The sequence below is a fragment of the Gouania willdenowi genome, chromosome 14 (assembly GCF_900634775.1).
Source record: "Gouania willdenowi chromosome 14, fGouWil2.1, whole genome shotgun sequence".
In the NCBI taxonomy this organism is placed as follows: Eukaryota; Metazoa; Chordata; class Actinopteri; order Blenniiformes; family Gobiesocidae; genus Gouania; species Gouania willdenowi.
In genome coordinates, this window is record NC_041057.1 from 16,513,862 (window position 1) to 16,541,563 (window position 27,702).

The window sequence follows — 27,702 nt, forward strand, 5'->3', positions numbered from 1 at the left end:
ACTAGAATGCATTTCACACTGATGCAATATATGTGATTTATTCACATTTAATAATAGGAGGATGACACTTTGGGAAGGTGTGAATGCAAACTAAGGCTATCAGTATGTCATGAGTGGAAGTTTGTTGACAAGTGAGAGTCCCAAATATTTAATTAAAATGTCATAAATACTAGATTTTATTACTTGAATGCATAAGACTTGCAGCTTAGTTTTATGGCTTTGGCAGCTTTCATCACCCAAACATTTACACCTCTCAGTAATCAAATGATTGCACATACTAGATATAGATGCATGATGTTTGATGTTTGTAGAAGGGTGTGTTTTAAATCCACTTCATATTAATACAAACAAAATCCCAACAAACTTCCAAAGCAAAGCCAAATGTGATTAAAAAGCAGTTAGATATCATCAGAGTCACCAGCGAGCTGCTGATGGCTTCTGATTCCAGTTCCACATCCCTCCTCATTCTTCTCGACGTCTCTGCTGCATTTGACACTGTAGACCACCACATCCTCCTGCACGACTCCAGCACTACACAGGTCTCTCTGGCACCGTCCTTCAATGGTTTCACTCCTACCTCACTGACAGAGTCGAGTGCGTAGCGCAGGGGGATGCAAAATCCAGACCCCACACTGTCACCTGTGGGGTCCCCCTGGGCTCCGTACTCAGTCCAACCATCTTCACCATTTACATTCTCCCCCTGGGTCGTGTCTTCAGCAGGCATGGAATTAATTTCCATTGTTATGCTGACTACACACAACTATATCTTAAAGTCACTCCCCCCTGCCCCCCCTCTGCCACGGCTGCCTGCCTCAGCTCCTGCCTGGAGAAGATATGGGCGTGGATGAGTCAAAACTTCCTGCGGCTAAATGGCTCAAAAACAGAAGCCATTCAAACTGGAACCTCTCATCAACTCTGCTCCTCCCCAATCACCTCTGTTTTATTTTCTGGACACACCATTCCCCTCTCTCCCTCTGTCACAAACCTGGGGGTTAAATTTGACCCCCACCTGTCCTTCGACAGTCATGTCACCTCCATCTGCAAAACTGCATTCTTTCACCTCCGTAATATCTCCAAACTGCGCCCCTCCCTCTCCCTTCCTGCTGCAGAGAAGCTCGTCCATGCCTTTGTCTCCTCGAGGCTGGACTACTGTAACGCACTCCTCATAGGGATCCCTGGCAGGAGCCTCCAAATCTCCAGTATGTTCAGAACAGTGCTGCCAGGGTCCTGATGAGGGTGTGAAAACACGAGCACATCACCCCCATCCTCCGTACACTGCACTGGCTCCCCATTCAGTCCCACATAGAATATAAGATCCTCCTGCACATCCATCACTGTCTGCACGGTGTAGCCCCCACTTACCTCACAGAACTGCTCACACCACACACCTCAACTAGGACCCGGTCAGGCCAACAGCACCATCTGGTCACGCCCAGGACACGGCTCAAAACAATGGGCGACAGGGCCTTTGAAGCCGCTGCCCCCCGCCACCCTCCCAGACCACCTCAGGGCCCCGCAAACAGTGGACGCTTTTTAAAAAAGACTTAAAAATCACATTTTTACGCAAGCTTATTTTAACAGTTAATGCCTCTTTTTAGTCCCGTCTCTTTTTAACAGCAAATGCTTGTTTTTAGTCCTCTCTTTTAATTTATGTTGTGTTGTATTGTTTTAATATTGTAGCACTTTGAGATTTGGTATCAAATGTAAAGTGCATTACAAATAAAATGTATTAGTATTATTATTATTATTATTATTTGATAGAAATGTACACTTATTTAATCCTTGACCCCCTCTTTTGTTTACAGATTTAAAACCTTATTGTCTTTGCACATTTTAGTCACTAGCTGTTTAAAAATATAAAACAGATACTGTATGTTTCCCACATTGGAGTCACTCCCCCAATTCAAAATAAAAAAAGTAGTGACAGTAGAAAATATACGGTAATTACATGTGCCCCAAATTCTGATCTATTGACGTCACCTTAATCTACACTGTTGCTAATAAACTTCATGCACCTGTTGACATGATGGTGTCTTCTCAAATTTCAGCAGGTAATTTCTGCAATTCTCTGTTCTCTTCAAAGGATTTACAACAAGGCTTTGTTTGCTGTTGTGAATTAGAAAGGTTGAGACTGATCATGTGACTGGATTAGTAATTACAGTATGTATCACTAATTCAGACGGATTGTTCCACTTGGCATGAATGTTCAAACCGTCTCGCTACTCGTGTTCAACAATGTCAGTTTTCTTTGACTCAGCAGCTTGGTAAAACCTAAACTGGCAACATAACAATGTAATAACAAGGACAGTAAAAACGTAACCATCCATCCATTCATCCATCCGTCTGTCTGTCTAATTTTAGCATAGCCATAAGCATGCAGAAACCTCACAAGAAAATAAATCACATTTTGAAATTATTAAAAGCTTCAGGCAAGTGTTTGTACCTTTGGTTGAACTTTGGATAAAATGATGTGATTTTACCGGAACGAATGAAAATAAACTAACTTATTAACTTAATTTATCTTGTCTTATTTTATTTGTTGTGTCCTACTTTCATTATTTATCTTAGTTTCCTTTTCTTAGCTTATCCTTTTTCAGATTACCTTCTTTTAGCTTATTTTATCCTAACATATTATTAGCATGTCTGACTTGTGTCCTACTTCAGTTTATTTTTTTTAGCTTATGTTATTTTAGCCTTTCTTAGCGTAGCCTATTTTATCTTTCTTAAATTTTAGCTTATCTTATGTTATCTTTAGTTTATCCTAACTTATCTTAGTTCACCTCATCTTATTTTGACTAGTTTGATCCAAATTTAAATGACCGTAGTTTAATTTATCGCAGCTCATTTTAGCGTATCTTGTCCCATTTTTTACTTTAACATATTTTAGCATATCGTAGTTTTGTTATTTGAACTTGTTTTATTTTAATTGATCTAAACTTCTTATCCTATCTTGTTTTTTTACATATCTCTATTCAAATGTATGAAAAACTTAATTTTCTTATGTAGTAAAAATGTTCTTTTGTAGTTTTTTTTTTTTTTTTAAATCTTATCTTTTTTTTTTTTTTTTAGCTTATCCTATATTAATCTTATCTTGATTTATTATATCCATATTCAGATGTCTTGAGTGAAGAACTTTTTTCAACATGTTGCTGACACTTAAAATTAGCACTTTAACCAGTTACTTTGCTGTAAACTGATGTGCTGTTGCTAAGTTTCTGTTTTATTCAGCCTTTTGGTGTTTGGCATTTTCTTAACCTACATTTAAAACCTAGACAGTTGCCCTTTTATGTGGATGGAAAACATGAAAACATAACACGATAAAAGAGCTGCAGTGTACAAAAAAAAAGTGAAAAGCCATAATGGTAGAAACACCCGGTAAATGAAAGATAATAAAATAACAAAACCTGAATATTGGGGAAAAAAGCCATAAAGTATAAATTGGAGATATACAGAATGATGCTTCAAACTTTTAAACTTTAAATAATTTAAAATATTGAAAAAAAAAGTTTGCTTGTTGCCCAGCAGTTAAGCACCGGCTGCTTTTTGTTTTAGGCGGGCTTTAATCATCAGGGCCAACTTAAGGGTCCACATTAGTCAGTGGTCAGTGAGAGGCAATGTTGAGGAAACTGGGATAAATAGATGATGTTACAACTGTTTAAAGAAATGAAAAAGGGGGCACATACTGAGCACTTACAAAGACTCAGTTTGACAAAGCCACACCGTGTGGTAAGGTGATGCTTCTCCCTCCAGTAGCCCCCTCTAATGTTACCCCAGTCACACTGAGCCAGCTTCACACACTGACCTACATTCACACACACGCTCACACACAAAACCTCCCGTTGACGTCAAACAGGAGGATTTATGTCATTCAGACGTCTGCCCTCATCTGTTTGGTTATAGCTCAGATGGTGCATCATATGTGAACCAGATTCAGTTTGGAAAACTGCATCAATGATGAACTAGCCCTTTAACCATCTGCCAATAACAAAATATGATATATACTGTACATCAGGGTTGGGGTTCAATTATAATTGTAATCGCGTAATTGACAATAAATTACAATTATGGTGTAATTGTAATTTTAAAAAATACGTTGCTACCGTAATCATTATTCAATTGTAATTGAGCTCAGATAATTTACTTAGTAGTTGTAATTGTCATGAAACGTCAATCAAAAATTGTGAATGATAATTTAACGCTAAAGTGGGGAACCATGTTACAGTTCTATGTACAGTTCGACACATATTTAGTTCACAATTATTAAAATATGTTTCATATCAAGCTTTCCCACATTTTAGCATTTAAAAAAAATAGAAATTGAGGAGTATACTGACACAAAAAATGCTCAGACACCCACACCAAAAATTTTAAAACCTATACTTTCATTGATTAGGAAGCCTCACAATGTAATCAATAGATAGGAAAGAAATTAATGTATTTTACAGCTGATTTAGGAACCGTTATCATAAGCAATGCTAACAGAAAGCTAACACAAGTGGAAGGTTAACTTTCATTAGGTAATTTATTTCAGGCTCAGTAATTATGATTTATTGTAATTGAACTTAAGTAATTGTAATTGACTTTGAGGATAAAAAAAAAAATTATTGTAATTTAATTGTAATTGGAAAAAATGCTGGTCACTGTAATTGTATTTGAATTGTACTTGAACATGGGTAAATGAAAACGTAATTGTAACTGAAAAATGTAATTGACCCCAACCCTGCTTTACATGAACACAAATTCTTATTATATTCAAAATATGATTCAAGACAAAGAAGTGAACATGAATGAATGAAAAAAGGCCAAATGTAACTGTAAATAATGAACTCCACAGAATCTCCACGCAAAAAAAGGTTAATACATCAGTTACTATTATAGCTTGACCAATTAATCGGATGGGCTATTGACCGATGTCGATTAATAATCTGTTGGGCTCTACTGTATCTGTAGCCCTATGGTTAATATTAAGTGAAAACTAGCCTCTTTTGGCTAACTCTGGCTCATTTACAACATGTCTGTTTAATAATGTGCATTGTCAATTAATAAATTCAAGTGGGAAAGCTGCATAAATGCTTCATGTATAAATATTAAGTATTGCTAATAAATCTGGGCAAATAGCATGAATTTATGCTGTTTTGTTTAAAACATTGATTAGAACGACTTGATTGTGTGTGCGTTCACCCTGCTGTGCACATACAAACATATAATCATACAGCTGGGCCTCATTGTAAAGCTGTTACTCCTCACACGAGATCGACACACAGGTGTGGGCTCGGTGCAGCGTTAGATTCTTGGAATTTAGCGTCTGCGTCCCAGATGCATAACAAAGTCTGTCACAGCCCACCTGAGGCATTTTTGCAAGGCCTGAAAATGAACGCTAACGCAACCTGCTTCAGTTCAACACGACATTGGAGCCTCCAGCCTTTCAGCTCCATGCGTTTGTTGTTCACACAGCCCGCAAACATCTTTGGATATTTGGAAATACCCTTATTTTGCATGGAAGCCCAAAAGAGTCATAATTAAATAAATAAAAACAACATTTTGAAATAAAATTTTGATGAATAACAGACAAATGTATAATATGGCCTTTAAATTGTTAAATAAGGTAATATTATTATGAAATACATTATTATTCTTAAATATCTGCTGTAGTCAACCAAGGAAATGATTGGTCGACCAAGACTATGGCACATGTAGCAATTAGTTGACCAAAATAATAATAAAAAAATAAAAAAACGGATAATGAATGAGCAGGTGCAGAGGAGGACAAGGAGAAAGAAAAAGAGAGACAAATATTTTGTTTGATTTGCTTTTAAACACAGACCATTTATGACATGAACCTTATTCAAGCTTTGACCAGATCCTGACAAAGCAAAAGTGAAACCTACAGGTTCGACAGACGTTATGTATTTATATCCGCGCCCAACCTGCAACTGACACTTAAAAGCTATTTTTTCCTCATACAAATGACATGTTTTAGTGGTAAGCCTGGTTTTATTAACAAACTGTTAATTTCAACATCAGATCAGCGCACGGGGAAACAAACGCACAACTTTTGCACAACTTTTTTTTTTTTGCAGCCAGCACTCACTCACAGCTGTTTCTGGACATAGAATCATGTTTAGGCATTAAATCAATTATATCTGATGTTTAATCCCTATCATCTACATAAGTGCACTGCATTTTTATTTTTTTAAGCGGTATTAAAACTGATACCGTTGCTGGTCGACCAATGAAAATCTTGGTCGACCACGACGACATCGACCAATAAGTCGACTAAACTACCAAAGTTGGCAGCCCTAAAAATAAGTAATAGAAGTATGTCGGATTCGTGCTGATATCGCATCGGATCGATATCGGTACCGGCCAATACTCAAGGCTGCAATATCAGTATCGTGTCGGAAGTGAAAAAGTTGTATCGGGACATCCCCAGATGAAACATAACTAGTATGCAATGAAAACATTTGAAAATTATTTGAAAAAACCCCTAAAAAAATGACACTCTGGGCTGATATCCACCTGTTTCATAACGAGCAGCTTAACCTTGACATGTTGTGTGTCCTAACTGGTTTGTGTGTTTCTATTCAAAAATGACAGGCATGATAATGTTAGTCACAGCCCTGCAGACACACCCACCTCCATGAGATCACATGTTCTGTACATCATTTTTAGACACTTCTAACCATTAAGGACAAAAAAAAAAAAGAAAGATACTGAAACTGGATTGAAGGAAACAGTATTTTGTGCGACCTTTGATCTCTGTAGGATCATGAAGCAAACTGTGGCTCTGTCTTTGTGTAGCCAGACAGGGTTTGCCTTTATGGCCTGTCAGATGCCTGAGCTGTTGTGTCACTGGAGTCCCTTTCATGGAGCTGTAGTTGAAACACCTCCTTTTATTTACTGTTAATCATTATGGTGATCGCACCACGTTGTTGAAAAGTCTTTACTGAAGTGTTCAGGAGATAATTATAGTTCGTTTTTTTCATGGTAATCCGGTTTAATCCAGGGGCGTGCACCTACACAGATTTTTAAAGTGGCTTTGGGTTTACATGTGGCCCCCAAGTTAACCAACACAGCAAGACAACAAAAAATAGAATTATTATTATTGTGTTGTGTACTATTTTATTTTTATGCGTATGTCATTGGTGGTATTGTCCTAAAATTGAGGTAGTTAATAGGAAATCACATCAAGTCGTTGCTAATACCGACAGCAGGGTTTGGGTCAATTACATTTTTCAGTTAAAATTGAGTTTCCAATTATCCATGTTCAATTACAATTCAATTACGATTACAGTGGCCATCATTATTTCCAATTACAATTAAATTACAATTATTTTTCATCTCAGAAAGTCAATTACAATTATGTTGTCAATTACTAAAGTCAAATTATAATTACAATTACACCATAATTGTAATTAATTATCAATTACGCAATTACAATTATAATTGATCCCAACCCTGACTGATGGTACTAAGAAAAGAGAATGAAAGAAAATTATAGCACGATCACAATAATGAGAATGCCCTGTTTCTCATAAATACATCAAATTATTTCAAGATGACTACATAAAATATTGCAAAACAAAATAATGATTTACAAAACAACAAAAAATGCACAAACTGACGTTAAAAACACAAACAGCAACAGAAACACACAGATTGAGAGACAAATACCAAACCACATCAAAAACAAACAAATGATAACTATAAAGCACTCAGAGAGCGCACACCTCCTCCACTCTATAGCAGTCCACATATCACATCACCTAAGTGTTAGATGTGAAATATTGATCCGGATCATCCCCAAAATCTAATCAATTGTTCTTTCATTTCCATTTTGGGTATTTCCTGACAATTTCACCAAAATCCATGATTTGGTTTGGTGTTGGACTGTTCACAGACAAATGAATAATTGCTGGCGAAAACATACCTCCGGAAGTAAAAAATGCACAAAATCACTGCAAAATTACATAAGATAACCTAAAAAACCACATGCAAGAACTACAAAAATGCAGCAACAGAAGAAAATTAACAGAAGAACCCTTTTCTTTCATGTACTAATCTCAATGGTCATTATTCTAAATGCTGCATGAACGTTGATAATGGTGGTCCACAGATCAGACAATCAGATTTTTGTGGCTTCCCACGCTGATGATTAGTTGCCCATCTCTACTTTACAGCATTGCATGCGTGACTACTAGGCAACAAAAGCAAGCCTTTTAGTGTTTCAAAGTTCAAAGCTAAGAGATTTATGACTGCAGACTCTTTGCTAAACCAGTCAATTATCAAACCTAAGCTGCGGTCCACAGTAGTCTTATAATGGTTAGAGGCCAGACTGCAGCGTATCATCCACTCTGCAGAGAAGGTCAACGGCTGCAATCTGCCCCCCTCCAGGACCTGTACGCCTCCAGGATTTGAGGCGTGGCAGGAAAAGATTGTGGCCGACCCTCCCACCCCGGTCATAAACTGTTTTCAATCTCTCCCTTCTGGTAGGAGGTTTCGGTCCATCAGGACCAGAACCTCCAACACAAAACAGCTTCTTTCCTCCTGCCACCATCCACAGAACACACCCAAGTCACCCACTGAAACCCCCCCCAACCACCCCACCCGATCACCACCTCCACCAGCTTGATACCATGCTGCACTGTATATATATATTTATATTTATCCTATTTATCCTTTATTCTCTATCTATCCTTTATTTATCCCTCATCCTTTATATTTATCATTATTATTATTATTATTATTATTATTGTTGCTGGGTTGTTCTTTGTTGTGTTGTTTTTATTTCTTTTATTTCTTTTTGTTGCTTGTTTTGTGCACCAACCACCAAGTCAAATTCCTTGTACTGTCCTCAAAACTGTACATGGCAAATAAACATTTCTGATTCTGATTCTGATTCATTTCTGATTCTGAAGAGACTAGAATAGTGAAGCTGCAGGAGAAAATCAGCAGACCCTAAAACTTACAGAGAGAAACGATTGAAAGGTGAAAATACTTTAAACTCGAGTTATTCAAGAGGTTGTGAACAAAAGAGTGTGACGGACAGGTGTGTACCGAGTGTGAAAGTGCTCACGCACACATCCAGAAGCTCTGCCTTAATAGCCTGTTACATAACAACTATTTGCCTTGACTGTGACTGTGCCGCTGAAGAGGCGACGCTGGGTGTGTTTGCATTGCGCAGCAAGGGGTGACGACTTGTTAAATCATACCTACAATTAAATTACTGTAGTCACAAACCTTTTACTTTCCAAGATATACTTGGTCAATATCTAAAAACAGCAGTTGTGTAAAGACTACTGATATATTCTACTCAAGTAGAAGTACTGTTACTTGATTGAAATTGTACAAGTAAGTCATACATAAAATACTCAAGTACAAGTAAATAGTAGCTCAATTAAATAGTTCTCAAAGTAAACATTACTTGTTACTTTCACCCCCCCGTTTATTTTTGGTAATAAATCTTGCCTCGGTTCCCTTGCATTCAGTAAACATCTCATGTATAAACTCAAAAAGTAAGAGACCAAATCTTGCACAATTGGAACTTAATTTATTTTTCACAAAGGCATCTGTGTTTGCTCTACAGCAGAAAGAAAAACGGGGTACATACGTGATTACATATTCGAGGGTACATACATGTTTACCATTTCTGTTGCCTTCTCTGGTGTCTGTGCTGCGATATAGAGGACAGCATCATCAGCAAACAGCAGGCACAGAGCTTGTGTACAGATGTTATAGGGACCTGACAGTGATGCTTGTATGGTCCTCGTTCTTTTTCAAGGGGTTTTACTACCAAATAAATGAATGAGGCTACATGTTTGTCCATGATTTTCTTCTGCAGGAAGAAGAGGAGGTGGAGGTGGAGGAGGAGGAGGAGGAAGAAGAGGAAGAAGAAGAAGAGGAAGTGGAGGTAGAGGAGGTAGAGATCATCAACGTCATACAGCAGAAACCTCCACCTGTGGTTAAGAAGGTCTCCAGGACGGAGGTTAGGACCGAGCTGAGAGAAATCCCCGAACCCACCAAGATGGACACCCGTTATTTCGGCGAGCTGCTGGCTGACGTCTACCGCAAGAACTGCGACATTCACTCCTGCATCTACGACAATGTGTCCAAGATCGGTGGGCAGTAAGTGCACGTTTGTCTCTCACCAACACCCGGGGGGGAAACTGTGACTGGCACAATGATGAGAAACTGCGAGCCTTAACTCGTTCTCTGACTCATTCCTAGGAGAGAAAACCTGTGTGCATTTGATCGATTTGAGGATTTATTGTTAGTTCTGACACAAAACTCAAAGACAAGGTCTGTAGGACATCTCACAGATTATCCAGGGTTCTCACCAGGAATTTTTCACAGCAGATGGGGGATCGCATGGCGCGCTTGTTTTTTTTTAATTTAGTTTTTTTTTTACTTTGTTTCAGCCTTTCTTTAAAGACTGACATTTTCTTCTAAACACACTAAATAGGTCATAAATGTATTCCTTAAAACATGTACAAAGCCAATTAAACCATTTATAATTTAATTGTAAAGCTAGGCTTCAAAAACTCTGTTTCCAATTTCTGTGTTCAGGATTTAATGGGTGGGTCAGAAATCAGGGCTGCGTTATGTAACGGAGCCATCATTAGCATAAACTCGTCCCTGCTGCTGAAGCACACCAAACTTCCGTGGCCTCCAGAGGGCGCAATTTGGCCCCTGGCAAAAGCAAACCTCATATTCGGACTCGGGAATAAAAAGCATCGGCTGGTGCCACATTTTTCATGAAAAGATCTTGTTTATACACCGCAATTTTGTTTTTCGCAGTTTTCCGCTAATATCTTGTTTGGCCCGATCCGAGCCCTTTTGGAAGCATTATCGACATGGGAGCATCACATTGCTCTTTCCCATAGACACACAGTAAGGAGGCGGCGTCCTTCCCGTGCATGGGCGTGGTTCCACCACCTCTAACTGACACGCCCCCAGTGTCTCAGAGCAGAGAGAAGTGCTTGTTTTTCCATGATTTTAAGACCTAATTCTATATACTTAGCAATTTTTTTCAAGTTTCAAATTTGGCTCAGTGGTCAATGACACATGTTTCTGTGGTGTGACAAACTTATAACATAAATATATTTCTGCTTTACATGGACTTTAAAGCCAAAATGTATTTGTTGAATTGATGAAGGGTGATGATGAATGTAGTCATAGAGTTAGTCATGCTTGGTATATGTCCTCCAAGAATAAATACTCGCAGACACTGTATAGAAATAACAATTTGTTCAAAAGACTGATTCCCAGATGTGCTTTTCAAATGTATGTATGGACCCCTGAAAATGCAACGTAGGGGGCGATATCACTTCTGAGGTGATCAAATTTACGTCACAACAGCGCTGGTGAGAACCCTATTATCTATAGGAGCTGTTTGCTTTAGTAGGTCACATTTAGGTTTAGTTGGTCCCTTTCTCTTGTAATTGCGGCTGAAATACTGCAGGGTTCTACTTTTTACTACCCGGCCGTATTAAGGTCAGTACGATTTCACTTTTTTCAAATCTTTAAGCATAATCTTCAGTTTTTTAAGTTTCTTGGTTGGATGCATCCTGTCCCTGTCATCAGTTTATGAGTTATTCTTTTTTAAAGCTTGACTTGGATTCTGGTTTCTTGTGGAAACGTTTTGGTCTTTTTAAAATCGTCATAATATCATAATATGTCCTTTAGTAAAAGGCGGCATAATAACAGCAGTAATCAATGGTTAAGATTTTTTAATCCAATGAGTCAGCAACCATTTAGTAACTCTACAAATGTTTAAACCATAGAAGTGAGCTAAGATCAAATGTTTTAGGTTGGTGATGTCTGGCTTTGCTTGTCCCACAGTGTTGCTCGATACAACAAATGATTTCCTACCCGCCGAATGTTGAAAAAATGTTTTTGTATAATTCCCTTTTTTTAGAGTCATCACGTCATAAACATAACAGCGTACAAAAACCTTGACTCCCTTCTTGCCTTTGAAATAGAGTTTCTAACATTGTGGGAAATGCCCAATCTGGCAACACAGTTGTAAATGTATCCACAAGCAATAACCTGAACCTCAGGTTTCTTCCAATAAAAACTTGTGCTTTGCATGGTTGCTTTGCTGAGGGAGGGGTTAGGGTTACATGAAGTGATGTGATAACTTTGAGTTTGTTTGGTCTTTGGACAACAAGCAAGGCTGAAATGTGGGAGTGTGCTCGAATCCCACATTAAATAGAGGACAAACCACCTTGCATTGCTGTTTGGTTGGTGGTAAAAATGTGCTGAGACAACTAACTTAAATTAGGCTGACATTTAAAAAAACAAAACAAAAAAACAACAACCATTGAGCTAAATCATGGAAATGCACAGAGGAAGTGAGAGTGATGTTACTTGTTCTTCACACGGTGTCGATTCCCAGCGTGCGTTTAAAAGTGAGAAGCAAACAGACTATATTTCCCCGTCAACTTTCACCTGTCTGTTATTAACCCTCTGACACTGGAGTCTTTAAATCACTCACAGAAACACCCAAGAGGACTAGAACAAGTTCACCCACTGCTGATGTATCGGTATGCAATAGATCAGTGTTTCTCAAATGGTAGTACGCGATGGCACTACAGGGGGTATTTGAGAGAAACAGAAAGGAAAATTTATAAATGAAATAGTAAATATCACCAACAACACACAAGATAAGATGATATATAATAATGAATAATAAAAAGAACAGACAAACAACAACAGAAGACACAAAAATTACAACAAAAACACATTAAATGAGAGATAATTACACAAGATTAGTACAAAACACACAAAAATAACAGAAACATACAGAACGACATAAGAAACAACCAAATGACACAAAAACACACAAAATACGAGAAAAATATGCTGAAAAAAAGAACAGACAAATAATAACAAAATGACCCACAAAAACCCACAAAATCACACAAAAGCAGACTAAATAATGATAATGATAGAAATTATCTTAGAACATGAACTGAAAATACAAGAGTCAGTTTTGGTCCTACACCAGGTTGGAGAGGACCGGAAATGATAAAAACTATAGAAATAAATCTTTTCACGAGGGTCTAAATACTGTTTCATTCCACTTATTTACAAAATAATCCATCCATCCATCCATCTTCTTCCGCTTTATCCGGGGCCGGGTCGCGGAGGCAGCAGTCTCAGCAGAGATGCCCAGACCTCCCGATCCACGCACACCTCCTCCAGCCGTTCTGGGAGGACCCCGAGGCGACACCAGGCCAGCTCAGAGACATAGGCCTCGTGGAAGGCCCAGGACACGTTTACAAAATAAGATTCTTTGAAATGTGTTTTATCACTCATTCATTCCATCATTATGCTCACAGAATTCTGAGCAAAATGTGGTGGTCGGACAAAGAGGGGTACTTGCATTCATAAGGTAGAGAAAGGGGGTACTTTAGCCCAAAAAAGTTTGAGAACCACTGCAATAGATAATATATGTACCGTGTGTAATGTGTATCCCTCATGCTAACATCATTAGGATTAATCTTACAGTGAGGATTCCTTTCTATTTCAAATCTCTCCCACAAACACACACACACACACACACACACACACACGGAAACATCACATCTGCAATAATACAACAACCACCATTGTTTGTCCTTCCTGTGTGTGTTACAGGAAATTCCAGCTGGAACACAACAATGACTACAAGGTGAGGAACTAACCTTCATCTGCTGCACATTCACAGAACCCTGTGTGCGCCACAGGTTTGGGATCTACAGTAATTCCATCTGACTTCATGTTTGATGTGTTTTGATTCCTATGTGATATGATGATCAGGTAGAGGAAGAGGTGGAAGCTTTGATTCCCAAAGGAGCTACCGAGCTGACCAAACAACAGATACGATACCTGCTGCAGGTGAGCAACAGATCTGGGAAACAAGTTCATCCTCCAATCAAAAGTCTCCATTCTTATTTATTACAGAATAAACATGGGACACGCTTCGCCTCTAGATAATGAAAACCAAAGAAAGTTACTGTATCATGTGATAAAACTGGACAAAGATTCCCTGATTACTGTATATTCCCTTTTACTTTATATTATTCCTAAAGTCTTTCATTCTTCAGTCCAAATCCGTGTGAACAATCACACTGCATAATAATTCATGCAAGTTCTTTTTGTCTTCTTTTTGAATTATATGTCAAGGTTTTATTTATTCTTACAATTTAAGGAAACATCAAAGCGGCCAGCAGACGCCTCTGAAGAAGACAGGCAGTTCAATCAAAGTAAAATTTCCGAAAAACAGTTGAATAAATGAAATCTTCAATTCAACTTTTATATAGCGCAAATTACAACAAAGTCATTTCAAAGCGCTTAACAAAAAAAAATAGAGTTCATAGTAAGAAAGAAAGAACCCAACAAGATCCACATTTTGGCAAATCACACTACAGCGAGTTCACACACGCACACGCAACCGTTCAACTGTAATCTTCCAAAAGTTGATATGATAAATGCCATTAGATTTTTGTGTTTTGCAACAATATTGCATACCCAGTTATTAACCGTGGTGTGTGTGGCTTGTGTGTTTGTGTGTGCGTGTGTGTGTGTGTGAGTCAGACTCGTCTCACTGCAGATAAGAGCATGCGTCTGCTGCTGTCCACCTTCAGCAGCCTGAGAGAGGAGCTCCTGCACATGTCCGAGGATCTGCGGGTAAGGAAAGCCACAAACAGGCAGAGGCCTGAGCATCAGTCCCACCAAGACACGCAAATGATTGTGTTTACGTGTAGAAAGAGCAGCGGCAGCCAATGTTTGAATTGTAAGGTTGAGAGAAGAGACCCCACTGCTGTGGCTCACGCGAAAAAGCAACAACGTGCACAATCAAAGACAGATGCTTATGCGCCACAAAACTGCACAAAAAGATTCAGTGAAAAAAGGATACCAGTGTTGTACAATCTGTGTCCTGTTTCTGTTTTGGTTATTCCATTTTCAAACCAAATCAAAATAACAAATAAACGGTGTGGTTATTTTGTTTTACTGACTTAAAAAACAAAACCGAAATACAAAAACATCAAAAACCAGATAAGCAGCGTTTTTGCTGAAGAAAAAAAAAATCTTGTTTTGTTTGTGTGATATTTGGATATTTACGAGTAAATTAGAGCGAGAGCTGAAGTCCACTGGTTTCCCTCCACAGGTCCTGGACCAGGTCTCCTCACACAATAGGACTGTTGAGGATTTATTTCAGCAGTTTTCTGCTCCTGCTCCTGTTTTCATGCAGTCTGTGGATGTTTCAGCTTGTAAAAAGCTGCTCACATTCATGTTTAGTTTTATGGTGATACGGTCCAAATAATATCCAAATAAACAGGTGACTGACTATCGACTGTGAGGCTGGTGTGTGGAGCAAAAGATGTTAGAACTTCTACGATTTGACACTTTTGCAAAAACAATTACAGCTTTTTTAAAGGCATTAAAAATATTTATTTTGCACGTTATAATACTGTTAGCCACTAACGGCAACCGTCAACACACAGAAGTTGGTCACAAGAAATGAAGAGCACCAGTAGATTCAAAAAAATGTATTTATGTATTGCTCCTTTTTTTGTCAGGGAGTAAAAGTCCGCCCCCGTCTGTGGGTCCATTCTGTGTGGTGAGCTTAAAACATGAAGCTCTTGTCCTAGTTTCCCTTAAATATCCAAATATCACACAAACGAACAATATTTAATTTTGAAACAGAAAAATGCTGCTTGTCTTGTTTTTGATTCTTCTGTATTTCTGTTTTGGTTGTAAGTCAGTAAAACAAAATAACTGTTTATTTGTTATTTTGATATGGTTTTAAAATGGAACAACCAAAGAACGAACGGTACACAGGTTTTGTACAAATGTGTGTATGTCTTGTTTTATTAAGATTTGTATTTTTTACCAAAACTTTATGTCCAGGGTCTTGATCCCGTATCAACACGAGATCAGAGAGATCACAACATGTACTCAACAATCTTTGAAAAAACTGTTACATTTTGTCTCAAGACACTTTTTTAAACCAATACTTTATTTCTGGATAATTGATTTTCCCACCATTGGGCTTCGTTCTTACGCTCATCAATTAACAAAACAACGCAGAAATAATAAATAGGCCAGTGCTATCACATGATACATAAAGCATGTGACAAATATCTTAGTGACAGTGATGACGTTGCTCCCTCCTCCTGTCTGTTCATCATCAGATAAAAGCAGATTTATGTTTCTCTTCTTTTACAAATACATGAAAGAGAAGGCTCCCTAAGGATTGTGGGAAAACAAAAAGTGATGCTTGCAAAAAGCTGCTTTTATTGTATTGCTCTCAGCTTGTGCACAGGTGTGGAAGGTGAAGGCCTTACATGGTGTCATTCCATAGGAATGTGCAGGAAAACTGCTCATTATTAACAGAGTTAACACAGTGGTGTCAGGTTTACAATTACCAAAAGCAAAACTCTGCGTCACCTTCGTTCAACTGTTTAAAACAAAGGAAGTGATGACAAGAGCAAACAAAAAAGTGGGGAAGATAAACAAGTGACACTCTTCCAGGGACTGAGATCACATGTCTCTGTGTTTATGTTTGTATGTGTGTGTGTGTGTGTGTGTGTTTGTGTCACAGCGTTTGGAGAGTGAGAAGGAATCTCTGGAGAGAGACTTGAGCTTCAAAGCAGATCAGGCCAAGCAGTACGACTGCCTCCTGGAGGCTGTACGGGAGAACAACAGACAGCTGCAGGTACGCTCCCAGTGTGTGTGTGTGTGTGTGTGTGCGCCTGTGAGTTTGTGTGTGTGTGGGTGTGTGTGTATTTTTAAAATCTGTTGATGTCATATTTGTATTTAAATTGTAGAAATTGTAGTTGAGTTCAGATAATTGACTTTTGTAATGTAAGTGCAATGAAAATTCTATAAAAATCGTTAATTATAATTTAACGCAAAACTGGGGAATCATGCTACAGTGCCATGTACAGTTCTACACATATGTAGTTAAGAATTATTAAAATGTTTCACATCAAGCTTTTCCACAATTTACTATTTTAAAAAAAAGAGAATAATCTAGGGGTTATACTGACCACAAAAAAAGGCCCCAGACGACCACATTAAAACCTGTATTTTCTATATTGATTAGGATGCCTAACAAGGTAATCAATTGATAGGAAAGAAAATAGATGATAGATAGATAGATAGATAGATAGATAGATAGATAGATAGACATAACCGTGTGTGTGTGTGTGTGTGTGTAAAATCTAGGAAAAGTACATAATCCTAGTCCATTGCAGGACCAACACACATTAACATAACTTTTCTCTCTTGCTGAGGTCAATCTAGTGACCCAGAAACATGCACACTTGAGAGAGAACAGGCAGTCTTCCCAATTTTGTATTATTAAATAATATGTGAGAGTAAAGTTTTCAATCAGAGACGATCCTGAGATGATTAACTCTGTGTGTCCACAGCTGTCCCTGAAGGAAACCAGTGCCTCCCAGCGTTCACTGGAGAGCCAGCTCTCCAACAGCAAGAACAACGAGTCCAGCCGTGACTTTAAGGTCAAGGAACTGGAGGGAAGAATGAGAGCACTGGAGAAGGAGAACGAGATGCTGCGACAGAAGGTAGAACACACAGAAAACCTCCTCTCCTCCAGGCACTCAGACTGTTGATCCCACAATGAACAAGTCCCAATACGCACAGACAAACAATATTATAATTATTATTATTATTATTATTAGAGGGTGGGCCTTGTTTGATGTTTTCATGCTGCACCTTTTTCTACTTTTAAATGCCTTTTATAAGGTTTTTGAAAAAAAAATTTCAATGCTTTGTTTTGCCTTTTATTACATTTATTAAATTTCTAAATGTTTTTTATTATATTCCTATGTTTTAAAATGCATTTAAAAGAAAAAATCTATATTTTTGTTTTTTATTAGATTTTTTTATTTATTTTTTGTATTATGTATTGCTGGAGAGTGAGATAAGCCTTTTTATATTTGGAATTGCCTAGGATTATAATGTTTTTTGTGTATGTATTTTTAGAATTTTAAATACTTTATATTATACCTTTATGTTTTTAAAATATGTCTATCTTTCTATCCTGTGTAGCTGTCGGGCCAGGCGAGCAGCGCCACGCTGCAGATTAAAACAGAGGAGCTGTCCCGTCATTACCAGGATCAGCTCGACGCCCTGAGACGAGAAAAGGAACAGGAGATACAAAGGCTGCGGGTGAGGATGTTTTCTTTACATTTTTGCTATTTAAGCATTTTTGGTTCGACATTTATCACAATTTATAAGTCAGCTTTTACATTTTTAATTCCCTATAATGTGGCCCCAGAAAGCATGAAATAGGAACGGTTTTCCTAATACCTTGAAATGGATTGATAAAAGTTTCAACGTACCTTCATCAATGTGTTTAAGTGCCTCAAAGGGGACATGTCCCCCTGGGTGGGAATCACTGCTTCATTGTCCGTGGTCATTTGAAGTCTTTCTTTGTGCTTGTTTGTCCCTCTCCTCTCACCGTACAACCTTCAGAGCCAGATAACAAAGATCCAGACGGAGGTCACCACTACCACCACCTCGCGCTCATCCTCAGACCAGAGCCTCCAGCTGAAGATCTCAGAGCTGCTCGCCATGTTGGAGAAACGGCAGACCATCATCACCCGGCAGGAGGAGGTCAGACACTGGCTTTATGACGTTTTACTCTGAAAATATCAGATGTAGGAACGACTATGGCACTGCTTTAACCAGGGTTGGGGTTAATTCAAATTCTCAATTACAATTACGCAGAGGTGTAAAGAGTACTGATATATCCTACTCAACTAGAAGTACTGTTACTTGATTGAAATTGTAGTACTCAGGACAAGTAGAAGTAAGACATACATAAAATACTCAAGTACAAGTAAAAAGTAGCTCAATTAATAGTACTCGAAGTAAAAGTTACTAGTTACTTTCACGCCCCACGTTTATTTTTGGTAATAAATCTTGCCACGGTTCCCCTGCAAACAGTAAACATCTCATATATAAAACTTAAAAAGGAAGAGACCAGATCTTGCACAATTGGAAATTATTGCATTTTCCATAAAGGCACCTGCATAAAATAAAATGTTTGTCAAAATGTACAATTTTAAAATAAAACAACACCAAACAAATTTCATTCAAAATAATGATAAAATAGCTAAATTTATGAACTTTAAAACAGTGCCTTGCCAAATGTGCCATGTGAGTAACAACATAACTGGTAGAAACCCCAACCTAAACCAAAGAATGTGGTAAAATAACCGTAATTCAAGTTCATTACGTTTAATCTGATTGGTCGGCTATGATGTGATGTATTTGATTGTTGTCATTTCAATTTTTTTTTGTAGTTTCACAATGTCCGTTGATCATTTTAAAACAAATAATTATCATTTACTCAGTAACGGTTCACTGTAGAAATGTAACGAATTACTTTACTTCTTTTAAAACATACTTAAGTACAAGTAAAATTACTGATTTAGAAATATACTGAAAAAAGTACAAGTAACCATGAAGACAACCCAATTACAGTAACAGTACAGTAGTTGAAGTCAGTTACTTTCACCTCTGCAATTACGTCTTCAATTATCCATCTTCAATTACAATTCAACTATGATTATGACGACTGGCATTTTTCCCAATTACAATTTTTTTTTTTTTGTCCCTGAAAGTCCAATTACATTCTCATTTACCAAAGTTTATATTCAATTAATCACAATTACTTTGCCTTTGATAAATAACCTCATAAAACATAACCTTTCTCTTGTGTCAGCTTCTCTTATGATAACGGGTCATACACTAATAAAAAATATTATTTATCTAATTTTGTTTTTGCTGTGGATATCTGAGCCATTTTTTCACTTATTTTTTATTTTTATTTAAATAGTAAAATGATTCCCAAGGGTAGTAAGAAAACTTGATATGAAACATATTTTAATAATTACGTTTGTGTCATCCGTAGAACTGTAACATTGTTTCCCAGTTTTGCATTTAATTAAATTGTATTCGACTGTTTTTAATCACATTTCCATGCCAATTACAATTACAAAGTCAATTATATGAACTAAATTACAATTCAATTATGATTACAAGAGCAATGGATTTTTAAATTGCAATTACAATTTTAATTAATGTCACTACAGTCACTAAATAAAAGCACACTTGATGGTTGTTAGTTAAAACCAAACACAAACTGCTTCCATTGTTGACACTGCGTTGTTTTCACCTTTCAGGTTCAACTACATTCTTGTTCTTTTCATCACGCTACACTTGAAAACAGCTCTGTTTGTTTCACATGCGCAGAGAAAAACAGGCGCCGGGACGTTTTCTTTTGAAGAAGTCAGAATAAACAGTAAACAATGAATGGAAATGACTTAAACTATTGAGAAATAAAACTATTTTAAATGTAACTTGGATGTTAGGTATTAGAATGCAATGGTGGAGGAAAGCAATTGAAAATAGAATTAAATATATAGACCGTCTCCAGATTCGTGCCAACCACAATGTTTGTAACATATACAATAATCAAAGAAAAAATAATTAGTGACAGATTTTAAAAATGTGCGTCGAGGCATCGTTTAAAAACCCCTTAACGTCCACCATCCCGAATACGGGTCAAAATGCATGTTCTCTCTCATTCCCGCTCTGAAGGGATTAAATGCTTCTGAAATACAGCAGCATATCACAAGTATCATTATACCATTTGAAGCCTTAGGACTTTCTGTTTTTAACCATATAAACCATTCTAAAACACAACCGTCAGAGCAAACACAGTCAAATATTTGGTCAAACTTGGAAAAAATGGCGACATAAACAAGCCTTTAAAATACCTCATCTTTAAAGCGATGGCATGTCTTACTGAATCGATATATATAATCAAAATCTTCCCAAGACATTCAAAAGTCCAATGAATCCCAGCATTTAGTCCAAAACACAGTAAAACTGCTGTAAAAAAAAATTTAATGTAAAAACGCTAATTAAATGCTAAATTTTTTTTTAGCTTTGTGAGGCTGAACGTGTCATTAAAAATCCTCAATTTTTAAAATTACCATTTCCACGGTGAAGAACAATTGCGCAACAGAAGAAGAACCCGGTCACATGACTTGAGTGCCAAAAAAAAGTTTGTATTTTGGCACTTCAAATATTTTTTCATTGTGTACATTATATTAAGACTTTTTTTTTTTTTTAGTTAATTAATTTGTTGTTAGAAGCATTTTCCCCTGACTATGTATATTATGGAATAAGTATTGTCAGCAAAAACGCAAACTCAAAAAGCCAAAGGAAATCACTGGGAAATCCAAACAAAAACAAAGACAAATTTAAATGAATCATAAACTCACTGCAAGGAAACATTGTGCAACCCAGAGGTGATGTATGGACTACATCAGCAGATACATACATATTAAAAATAGTCTTTGGTATTTATTTGACAAAAAAAAAAATGATATTAAAGTGTTGGTTAACTTATACTTTAATAATGAATAAAAAATAATGCCTCTTAGATAGGGGGTGCTGATTAACTGTGTAATCCTGTCTTTCCATTATCCTCGCTGAACTTTGACCTCTTGTCACCTGCAGGAGATAAAAAGGTTGATGCAGGAGAGAAACAAAAGCAGCTCACAGGGAACAAGCAAGACTATCATTACCAAGAGGTACGGCACTCACCCTACATCGTACGGCACTCACCCTACATCGTACGGCACTCACCCTACATCGCACGGCACTCACCCTACATCGCACGGCACTCACCCTACATCGTACGGCACTCACCCTACATCGTACGGCACTCACCCTACATCGTACGGCACTCATCCTACATCGTACGGCACTCACCCTACATCGTACGGCAGTCATCCTACATCGTACGGCACTCATCCTACATCGTACGGCACTCACCCTACATCGTACGGCACTCACCCTACATCGTACGGCACTCACCCTACATCGTACGGCACTCACCCTACATCGTACGGCACTCACCCTACATCGTACGGCACTCACCCTACATCGTACGGCACTCACCCTACATCGTACGGCACTCACCCTACATCGTACGGCACTCATCCTACATCGTACGGCACTCACCCTACATCGTACGGCACTCACCCTACATCGTACGGCACTCACCCTACATCGTACGGCACTCACCCTACATCGTACGGCACTCACCCTACATCGTACGGCACTCACCCTACATCGTACGGCACTCATCCTACATCGAACGGCACTCAACCTACATCGTACGGCACTCATCCTACATCCACAGATCAGAAAGAAGGAAGATTTTAACATGGCTTTCTTTTGTGAAGTTAACTCATTCTCATATCAAAACATGTTTCATATTTTTCTGACAAAAGGCCAAATATACAACTAGACAAACGCATGTGAGAACACACATTGAGGGCACATGCCGACGTCTTGGCAACAGAAGAAATCCTAGATGATTTCACTGCATCTCCTCAGGAAAATGTTTGATTTGATTAATCCAGTATCTAAACATCCATAATTATTGTTTCCAGAAAAGTCCCTGTAAAACTTTAGTTTAAATAAACAAGTTAAAGGGTGAATGCTGGATTACTATTGCAACAACACACCATCAGTCGGGTAAAACCAAAAGGAACCTGTCTCATGATGGTCCAATCCCAGCAAACGCATTGGTTTACATTGGTTTGCATTAGTTTTTGTGCGTTAAAACATTTTCTTCAAGTATTCTTAAAAACTGCTGGACAAATATTAAGATTCCATTGGTCTTGGCTAAGTTTCTATTGGATGTTTCATTCATTTTGGGAGGCTTTTATTTTCTTGCTTTATGCATTTTCTAATCTGGGTGCTTTTAAGTGTTTATTTTTACATTTTTAAATACATTTTCAAAATGCTAATTTAGTGGTGGATTTCAATCAGCCCTAAATTAATCCACTATATAGCAGTGCACCTCCTTTTCTCCATTTTTTATGCTGGGTTTTCATGTTCTGTGCTCTGGTACGTATGTCTCACCTTGTTACGGTGAAGGTTATGTGTTTGAGTTTACCCTGAATGGGTGGTGATGACTGCGTGGAAACAACATCTATATGTTAAACGTAAATCTGTTCTTGTTAGATGGGTTTTTCTGTGAACCACATGAAAACCTGAGCATAAGTCCCTGCACTTTTCCTTTGACTGTATGTTTGCAGGTACACGAACCAGTACCCGATCCTGGGTTTGCTCGGTGACGACTACAAGGGCTCCACCTCGTCCATCCGAGAAGCCCAGACCGTCATCATCGAGAAAACTGGAGAGAAGACCCTACTGGTAAAGAAATCAAAGAGCAATGGAGGGAGGAGGCAGCATTAGCCAATGAGAGTGCTTTATCTTAGATATTAACATGTGACACCTGCCAATTAAAATGATGATAGCCATCGAATCCCATGGGAATGGAAAGTATGTGTTGTAATGGCAGAAAACATTTTTTTTTTAACATCATGTACACATTTCATGTTTTATATACTGTATACTAATGTATACATGTTCTAAGTCAGTTTAGGGAAAAAAATCTGATTGGACTTTCCAGAACAGTTTTTTTTTATGTATTAGAATGTGATAATACATTTTTAATCAAATGTTTTAAAATTTTTCTGACTTTCAATTTAGGTTCTTTTTTGAAAATGAGTCGCATCTTTTTTTAATTAATATCATTTATTTATTTAATTTTTAATTTTTTTTTTCTGTTTAGTTCTTTGCTTATTTTTAAAGATAGTCTGCATTAAATATTAGTGACTACCATTAATTGGCTCGATAGCTCCATTACTATTGGTCCTGACATTAAAACTCCTTTACTGCAAGTTAAAGAGATATTTTAGCTGTAATTGTGCATAAATGCGCCAATATCGACACCTTCAATCCTTTTACACTTTCTTGTGCAAGCGAAAAAACTGATTTATTAGATTAAAGAAATGACACTTAAGGGTTATTATTATTATTTTGTTTTCCCATTAGCGCTCAGTCTGACGAACATTAAAGCAGCGTGTATCCAAAGTGTAACAACTGTATCTGTTTCTCTCTGGCAGGGATGATGGAGAAACAACACACCCACGGATGGTGATGGTTTAACCTCACCCTTGCTCCATTCCTAAATATCCATATTTTATTTTTGGTACGACACGTTGAGCTTGTTCTTTTTTTGGGGTGATGCAACATTTTGGGTTTGGGCTTCCTCTGCTTTTTTGTTTGTGTTGATGGAAAAGGATTAAAAACCATAAATGTTTAGATCATGACAGGCTCTGGATTTTACGTGTTTATATTAAAGCTATGGTGATAACTGGGAACTGGCTGAGCTCAAGGTAGGATTAGCATTCTTGTAAATGTATTCTCGTTATAATTGTTTGTTACTTCTGGCTCAGAAAAACTCAAACACATATGTATATGTTTATGCATGATAATGTTGATGTGACTCTATTAGAGATGTGATGCTGTAGTAAAATCACACTAATCAAAGTGAAGATTACGAACCAGATGCAAAATTACATGCCAGCCCTGCATGTTCCCAGTTGTCCTCCATATCCTTCCCACTCTGTGAACACTGGTGTGTTTGTAACGTAAGTGTGCTCAGTAAACGCCTCCCATGTGCTCCTCAGGGAGTCTCTCCTGCTGTTTGTGTTCATGTGCAGCCCTGTTCCGATGTATTACATCCATGGTTTTATAATATTGTGTTAATAATAATTATGTTAAGTTGGCGTTCGGGTTCGGGGTGAAAATCTTAAAGGGGGGGTATCATGTAAAAGTCACTTTTTCAAGCTTTATATCATGTTAGTGTGTCATTCCCTCCTGAAAAACATACCTCAAGTGTTGCTCAGATTGATTTACATATTTTTGAGTAATCTTTAAATCTCCTGCCAGCAGCCGTTTTCCTGCTGTTATGCGCGAGGGGACGAGGCTCCGCCTTGGGGATGAGTCCCCCCCCCCTCCTAAGTTCTCTTCCTTAGTTCAGCCCACAGCACCAGCCTCAGCAGATTTAGCTTTTCTTTTATATTTGCTTCATTTTTCAAAAAAAAAAATTGGGTAGCATAGTTATTTGAGTATGCTATAGAATGGTACTATGTGCCTGAAAAAAACACGATATCCCCCCTTTAATGTATAAACTGGAGCATGATTTTTTAAATATTTTCCTTGTTTGTGGGTATTTATTGCTGTAAGAAAATTTTAAATCAGGGGTGTCAAATTTTAGGGGGTTAAGCTCAAGTGAGCCAGACCAGTAAACCAAGGTTGGTCGGGCTAGGCGCATTAGCAACATTATGCTTTTCAGTTCTGAGCTTTGTTTTATGTAACAATTTGTTGACAAAAATGATTTATTTTATTATTTTAGGTTTTCTATATCTATTTTATTTTTTATTATTTGTGTTTATTTTATTTTAGTATTATTTTTTACCTTTGGTTTTGTGGTCTGTCTGCTACTCTCACAACAAAAGTGGACAAGTTTTGAACAGCAGTTACTTTATTGAATACTTAAATGTACCTGCAGGCCGTTGTATGTTTGACACCCCTGTTTTAGGGCCTGTACTACGAAGCTATACCAGTGAAGCCTGGATTTATCTCTGCTAGCGGGCTTCACTCACCCAAACATTCTCTGTCAAAAAGAAGCTGTCCCACGAATCTTGATATCAACTCACTAAGTTAAGCAAGGTAATTTCTGCCTGGCTACATGCGCGGTGGAGATTGGAGTGTCAGACCAATCACAATCGCAGAGAAACTGTAGAGCAATTTACGTCTCAATTAGGGAATAATACTTAATTAAAATGAACAATTCAGACAAAAAACAACACTGTTGCTGCTGTAAAAACAGCAAGTAATAAATGCAGGAATTGATGAGTGTTAATGCTTACATCAGTGAAATTATACACGGAGAATAAAGAGACACTCTAATTTAGACTTTCACCTTGTCTGTGGCTCTGATGCATACAGCTCAGCCTACATCATTAGGTGGAATATGTTTGTATTTTATATGATCTTACAGGACTGAGGCTCTCAGCTTCACCACAGAATACATGAATGAATTAATTTATGAATTTATCGGTCTGCACGCAGGTTTTACCATCTGACTAATGTAGGCCAGTCCATCAGATATAAATCTATATGTTTCCTATAGGATGTCATTGGGTAAATGAAAGGATAAATATTCTCTCTCCTGTCAGCGTCACATTAGATCCAAACAGAGACGTGGTCACACAATGATCCTCCATTTATTGGGCAGGTTGTTTTCTAAGAGAGCTGATTGGTCAGGCGGCAGGACTTTCATACTCCAGGTTAGTCGTTCAGCCTAAGTTACCATGGTGATTTAGTCCTGTAAGACGTTAGCCACCTTCATAACACAGCACACACCAAATAAATCCAGGAAGTTAGCGCGATAAGAGGAAATCCAGCTTTGTAGTACAGGCCATTAAAGTCTACGTTGTCCAGACCGAGTTTCTTTGAGATGTTTTCATTCTTTACATATCGAAGCACATAAAAGGCCATGTGTCCACAAGGGGGCAATATCACCGAAACTGCAGCCTAATAATACACAGTGAGTCATTTATACACAACTTCAAACTTAAGACTGAGGGTTTAGGTGTATTTATTACTGCTTCCACACACACACTCACTCATACGTCCTTGTTTTGCTTTTACAGTATAAAGCGGTATTGCATTGCGTTGTTTATATATGGAACAGGAATTTTTTCTGATAAATGCAGCTTTTATTCAGACCTCTGATGATGCAGACATTTCCGGCCTTGTTTTATTTTTTATGTACAAATCACGGATTGTTTTTCTTCTCCATGTTTATGTTTGAGGGTTTGCATCATCCCTTGTTTCCTAATTCATCTTGATTTTAGTTTATATGTGCACGATACATTGGTGAACTAACACTGGTACTGTAAATGGATTATCGGGCTGCAGCTTCACTTCCTAATCCATCTTGAATCCATGAAACTCTTGTGGCAGTGTGAATTCTTCAGTGTGTTACTAAGCTAAAAGAGTTAGCATGCTAATGTAGGGCCGAGGTGAATATCAAAGTCCATCCATTGTATCCATGCTAAGCTAAAACTGATGTACTTAGCTAGTCAAAGAAAAGCCCTTATTAGCTTGCTGTCTTAAACCAAATCCTGCCTTTCAGCTCCAGCAGAGGATAATCTTCATGTTGTATGTTGAGCTAAGTTGCCTTAGATGCGTCTGAATGTATTTTCGTAAACTAATTGTTCAGTCCAAGAGAAAAGGAGCTCGCCTCGGGCTCTGTCGTCTCTAATGTTTCAGAAAGTTTGAAAATAAATAATATATCTTTGCAAGACTGTGTTTTTTCTTATTAGCGCAGCATTGTGAACACACGGCATCTATGTATTTAAACACAAAACGTTGTGTTCTTTATTGAACTGATAAATGATGCACTTTCTTCAGTATTTCTGTGAAAATCAAAACAGAGGGATTGTAAAATAGCTTTAATAAATTCATAGGAATATCCACAACGAACGTGTCGCCGGTGCACTTCGAAGAGTAACTAAAACCCAAGACCATTTTGTTGTTGATGATGGGTAATTGTCCCATTCTTGACATTTTAGTCAAGATATTAACATTTGGCATATTTTGTTGTAAAAATTAGTGACTGCTCTCGAATTACAATTGAATTTTGCTATTGGCTGAGAAAGGTGGTTTGTGATGTTTTGGTGGCTTCTTACATCACAAACCAGCACTGTTGGCCCCTCCCCTTCAATAAAAAAAAAGTAG

General features: G+C 37.7%; 1 protein-coding gene across 1 annotated transcript in view; it reads left to right on the top strand.

Annotated features, from left to right (window-relative positions):
* pof1b (POF1B actin binding protein) overlaps window positions 1-27,266 on the top strand; it is a 39,361-nt gene extending 12,095 nt beyond the window's left edge. The window contains exons 3-13 of the mRNA XM_028466971.1: window positions 9,842-10,125; window positions 13,642-13,675; window positions 13,804-13,881; window positions 14,581-14,673; window positions 16,592-16,705; window positions 17,424-17,576; window positions 18,064-18,183; window positions 18,490-18,630; window positions 21,550-21,623; window positions 23,142-23,259; window positions 24,015-27,266. Coding sequence (XP_028322772.1) covers window positions 9,842-10,125; window positions 13,642-13,675; window positions 13,804-13,881; window positions 14,581-14,673; window positions 16,592-16,705; window positions 17,424-17,576; window positions 18,064-18,183; window positions 18,490-18,630; window positions 21,550-21,623; window positions 23,142-23,259; window positions 24,015-24,020 — 1,215 coding nt within the window. The 3' untranslated portion in view covers window positions 24,021-27,266. The remainder of the gene's footprint in view (window positions 1-9,841; window positions 10,126-13,641; window positions 13,676-13,803; window positions 13,882-14,580; window positions 14,674-16,591; window positions 16,706-17,423; window positions 17,577-18,063; window positions 18,184-18,489; window positions 18,631-21,549; window positions 21,624-23,141; window positions 23,260-24,014) is intronic.
* The last annotated feature ends 436 nt before the right edge of the window (window positions 27,267-27,702 follow it).